The 6,000-nt window shown below is 37.9% G+C and overlaps 1 protein-coding gene across 3 annotated transcripts in view; it reads right to left on the bottom strand.

The window, feature by feature from the left end:
• Positions 1 to 283: 283 nt before the first annotated feature.
• Positions 284 to 6,000, bottom strand: part of LOC105453346 (protein abrupt) — an 81,853-nt gene continuing 76,136 nt past the window's right edge. For all 3 annotated transcript variants that reach the window (XM_011695205.1, XM_011695206.1, XM_011695207.1), the window contains exon 9: positions 284 to 2,417. In XM_011695205.1, coding sequence (XP_011693507.1) covers positions 1,480 to 2,417 — 938 coding nt within the window. In that variant the 3' untranslated portion in view covers positions 284 to 1,479. The remainder of the gene's footprint in view (positions 2,418 to 6,000) is intronic.

Genomic DNA, 6,000 nt, shown 5'->3' with positions numbered 1-6,000 from the left:
ATAATTACTTATTTAAGTATAGCGGATCTATAGATAATGATATTAGTGAGAGAACAATATGATGTTGTTCTGATAAAATATTCATCTTAAGAATCCAACATAATCGGGAGCAAAAGTTGAGTAAACTGATAATGTGAACATTTATATTTAAGTTCCGCTGAAGAATATGTGATTGGAATAAATAACTGAAACACAATTATTACCGTACTTACATCGTGAATAAAGCCTATGATTTCTGATGCGTCCGCAGTTACAAGGATATTTCACGATCAATTTTTTTTTCTTTTCGAGCAAGAGGCAGTTGTGTGCATTAAACATCAATATATTGGATACCACGGTATACGACCAATGATAAATGACATTCCCTATTTCCGAGAATTACTCATCATTTAAATAAAGATAACAAAAACATCGAATTTTCGTAAAAAATCTTATCGTTTAATAATGATAATGTTTATTCTCTATGATAAAAAAAATAAATTATGAAAGAAAAGATGCATATTTGCCTTCGGGGAAATTTTTCACAAAACTGAATGTTATTCATATATGAATGACGTGGCATTCATATATTAATGCGTTAATGCATTCAGCCATATATGTGCGTGCAGTAGATACGGCAGGACACTGTGTCACTACGCGCGTTACCCAAATAAAAAAAGTTAAAGGTGACTTAATGTCATCCGAATGTTTCTACAAATCTAAGCGATATATCTAAGAGTGTGTTCAACATTTATAATGATATAATAATAAATATTGTTAATAGCGCGCTTAATTTTTAAGTCTCTTAAACTTTCGGAAAATAAACAGCAAAATTGCCTTGCCTAATCATCATATTCGATATCTTGAATGCTTGCAGCAATTGTCAAACCTTGCGATCATTGTTGTTCTGCGATCCAGCGGCGTACTTTACCTTTCCTTCGTCTACTGAGATTCGACTTAGCCTGTTCTATCATCTATTATGTGCACTGAGGTAGATGGATGGAATATTTGTGGCGTATGTGTGAGTGCTCCATCGCGCACACGCGCTTGTATACATATGTGTCTGTATGTATGTATATATGTGTATGTGTGTGCGTGTAGTATACACATATTTGCATATGTATCTGACTTTGCACGTATACATATGCGCTTATTTGCCGTAGTGGCAATTAAATGACTCTAGTCCAACAAACAAGCCTGTCCACGCATCATCTGTGTCATCGGTGTCAGAATTTTGGAGACTTTTTGACTCTTTGCCTGACATTCAATAAACTTCATAAACCATTTCGCGCAATAATAGCACGTAATTAGAAACGATCGAAAATCATCGGTCGATTCCTCGGATGGACGTCTGGCACACTATTGCCTCCCAGCTATAGCTTCATTAAACATAAATTGTCACGAGCGACAATTTATGTTGCCGCGAAGCGAAGATTATCTCAAAGAACTGTCAGTAGTTCAAAGATGCCCTTTGCAATTAGTTAATCTACGAGGGAGGAGTTATTCCTTTATCACTTCTGACTCCTCATTCTCGCTAAATTCGTCGTCATCCACACCTGACGATTCCGCTTCATCGACAAGTCCGCTATGTCTGTCGAAATCCTGCCTATCCTCGTGGACGACTCCAGAACCTCGACCCTCGTCTCTGCCGATCATAGGATAATCCTCTAAGTTGCGACTGCCATGCTTTTCCATATTTATGCGCGCCATCTTAGCGGCGTGAGCTACGGCGGCCGCATCTGGACCAAGTCCTATCGCCGATAGACCGGAATTCTCTGCAATAAGCTGCAAATAGGTGTCCAAAAGGGCCGAGCCAGCAATCGCGCTGTGGCTTGGATGATGACTGCCATGTGGCAGCGGTGCCATGTTGAGATCACCGTTACCATGCATGGAATCCAGGGACTTGGTGGCGATCATTGTCGAATTCTTGCTATTGCTGCTACTGTTGCTGTTGCCGCTTACCTTAGTAATGACGGTGTTCGAAAGTGGCGAATTGTACCTAAGGCTAAGATCTTCCGGATCATCACCGCCGCAGCTGTCCACTTCGGACGCGCCTGCACGAGGTGGTTCCAACCTCATGTCGCTTCTTCGAGATGCTGTTGGACTGGCTCGTGCGCGGAGTTCAGCCGGACTCACCTTGACTCCAGCCTTAGCCAAAAGACGGGACGCCAACTCGGGATCAAATTTACTGGGCATCGGCATGACTGGAAGATCTTTCGTGCTGATGCCCCGATGTTGTCTCGACATGTGCGAATGTAGAGAATTCCGTGATTTCGCCACCGTTCCGCACAGAACGCAGCGGTATCCCGGACAGACCGTGTGTTTGTCTTCCAAATGGGTGCGCAACGTATGTGCTGAACGATACATCTTTCCGCATTTCGGACACGGCCTAGGATCCGTAGCACGAACTCGAATCATATCCAGACTTCGTCGAGTGACTGAAAATAAATGACGGATGTGTGAGAGAAGTATTTCATGTGCCCATTATGAGAGAAAGAATGTTGGATTAGTTAATCAGCATGTAATTGAATGATATAACAATAAATTATTTGATAGGGATAATTTTGATTAGCGACATTCTAAATTTTATTCTGTCTCTTTTAAAGAAAAATCCATTAATTTCGTAAATAATTAAAATTAAGGATGTCATGTAATTGATAGTTATAACTATTCATAAAAGATTGTGGAAATATAATACTCTGAATTTCTCTGAGTACTTTTTATTGTACAAAGCATTACTTAAATAGTATAGACTTTATTTCGTACATCTTATTTATATATATATATAATATATATATATATATATAGAAGCTAATATCTGCTAAAATAATATATACGGTATTCTATACATTATTCATGTTACGAGCTGTCAGCCAGGAAGAGAAGAACTCAATAATACATAATATTCAACAAAAAAGATATTTTACTTATTACAGCGCGGATACTTTGCATTCGGTTTTCTAAACAATATATCATGTAAGTTTTTGTGCAAATTTTGCCTTAGAAACTATTATAATTATACTATTTATTATATTCACAGACACTTCCCTTCGAGATCCGCAACTAACAACTCGTACATTCACAGAAATATATATAAATATACTTCCTCGTGTTCATTCGCGGCGTATCTCTCTAGTATGCACGGTTTCGAATGTCTTTTGGGTTTCGAATCACTCTTGACCTAAGGAATACTGATGAAACGTAAGACGTAGAAAAATAAGGCTAGGCATTGTCAAGCGACCGTACTTCCGGTCAACGTATTCACTCGCGATCCATTCGCTCACACAGACCCGCCATATCTTCACCATATTTTGCGTCATACGCGCCAACATCTCTCGCACAATTCACGTCGCGCAATTTCTTCGCGGTCACTATTAGAACAAACGGATCTTTAGAGCCGATGGACCGCTCGGTTTCGTCTTCGGCGTGCGCTCTTCGTTCGGTTTCTAACACTCTTAGTACTACATTATTTAACATAAGGCTGGCTTACTCAGCTTAGAGGAACATTGTTTTCTCTCTTATATACGTAATCTAATTCTTATATCAATGTGTGGCGTACGCCGGATGTCGCAGTGTGTAAGAGTATCGCTTCATTCTCTACGGCGTGACCTACGCTTCAGGCTCTACAGGAAATACTGTTTCGTACATTTTATACAAAATCGACTCTATGTATATCTCTTTATGTATACATATATACGCTCAGTACAATAGCTTTATATATATATATATATATATATATATATATATATATTTATATATATTTATATATTTATAGATTCTCTCCTTTGTCGATATAATCTCTCGCATATGTACAATGTGCGCTTTTCGTTAGGGATAAACTTCACGGTGGGTGCGTGTGTGACAGTTTCGAAATAAAGCACTAAAGTTCGGTTGTCACCTTTGCGCATTTCGTATCACACCGGGATATACGACTTTCTCCCAGCTAATTCATAATAATTCGTGCGTTCAACGCGTTTACCAATTTCGTTTGCTCTGGAGTCTCTCGATTCTCCAATATCAGCAGATATTATAAAGAATCCAACTTCTGACCAGACTCTCTTCCAAATAGCGCGGCGATAACAAGCTTGATTTGATGTTAATTTGGTATTTATTTATTTTTATAAAAAATGCTGAATGAGCAAGCCTAAATTTCCTTGTATACACGAGAACAGAAATGCATAGCTATCTGAATTTACAGGAATATCGGAGCATATTCAAGACGTGTTTCTTTCTAAATATTCATGCATTATAACGTTATCGTTTCTCGAATAATCATCTATCATGAATATAGAAAAAAAAACACGTTTTAAATTTACTCCAATACTTTTAGAGTTTAGAGGGCTAAGCACTCCTACTCCCGTGTATGTATATGGGAAATGATTGTCAATTAATATCCATTAACAATAAATGCAGATATTCATTTAAATACATTATTTTTTCTCGTACATAATTACTAATTATTAATGCAATTAATATTAATAATTATATAAATTTATATAATTATGTATATTATAAATATATAATTATATTAATATAATTATTAATGCAATTATATTAATAATTTATATATTTATTAAGATACTTAATACCGTACGAACCTTTGCATTATTAGATTAATGTTATTAAAAAAAAAAAAAAAAGTGTATTCTCTCTTATGCTATAATTAACAGCAATTTCCAACTGTATGTGTGTGTGCGGAAAGTTTATTCTAATCTATTAAATTATTACTTATTATCACCGCGCAATTATCACACAAAAAATAGGGCCACATCAAAAGACAAAAAGTAAAGTTTCTTTGGCAAAATATTTCTGGGAAAGATTAAAGTTATTGCACGCGAATCAGAGTTACTAATCCTCGCCTATTCATCAGACATAGGTCCATCTCAAGGTCTTAATCTGATCCCATTGCACAGGATGCTTTAGTCGCATATGGTTTCTGACACTGTTTGGGTGGGAGAAGGTTTTGGCGCAGGAGGCAACGGGACATGTGGGTGAGTCTCTGGGATAATGATGCTCCAAATGCGCCCTCATAGCGCTGATATCCTGCAACGTCCTGCAGCAGAGGGGACACCTGTAACCGTGCTGCCGATGGTGCTCCCGTAATAATCTTTGCTGCCTGAAGTCCGGTTGGCCACGCTGATATTTGCTGGTCGTCGTGATCGTCGTGGTGGCCGTGGTGGAAGATTGATTAGCCGACGTGTCGTCTTCCAGTTGCACCTGATGACGGTGGTGAGGAGGAGGGACGGATAGTGGATGATGATGGCGATGCCGATGATGTTGCTGGTGATGGCTGTGGTGGTGGTGGTAAGCCGCGCCCTCTGCCTCATCAAGCCCGTGATCTGCAACCACCACCACACCAACGTTACCACCAGCCACCACCACCATAATCCCACCCCGAGCTAAACACGATAATGCTATAACGCGCCCAACCTCGATACCCAACGGTGTTCAACATCTAGAGGTATTTCCCGCAGCGGTTACTATTATATCGTGCTCTTACTATTTGGAATCAACCGATGGCTAATTGTTAATGGTACGGGTGACCATCAGCGTAACGTGTCTATTATTTAACATAAAGTGACATTTTTAAGCTTTCAAGAAAAAGATACATCATTACTTCATTATGAATAATGACTATCTCATTAGTACTCGACAAAAATTTTAAAAATTTCGATTTATGATGTTTCCAAATTCGCATATTCTTTTTTAGATATTTATAGAATATGATGTATTTTTGCGATACTAATTATCACTATGTATTCGAAATAATTTCACATATGCGAGACAGTCCTCGGAAATTCAACACGAAAAAGTTGCATTACACCATTAAAATGCTCGAGATTTCTCATTACTTATGGCATAGTAACGTTCATAACAAATAGATACACGTCACATTATTTGAGATTATGACAGATGTTGACATATAGCTAGGATAATCATAATTAGATATTCATAATCTAACGAATTCGATCCAAATCAAATTCTACAAAAACAAAAAATATGATATTGTTATAAGATCTT

Source organism: Wasmannia auropunctata, unplaced genomic scaffold, assembly GCF_000956235.1.
Source record: "Wasmannia auropunctata unplaced genomic scaffold, wasmannia.A_1.0 LD336000.1, whole genome shotgun sequence".
NCBI classification, from domain to species: Eukaryota; Metazoa; Arthropoda; class Insecta; order Hymenoptera; family Formicidae; genus Wasmannia; species Wasmannia auropunctata.
The sequence above is the reverse complement of the archived record's forward strand: the minus strand, read 5'-3'. Positions and strand labels throughout refer to the sequence as shown.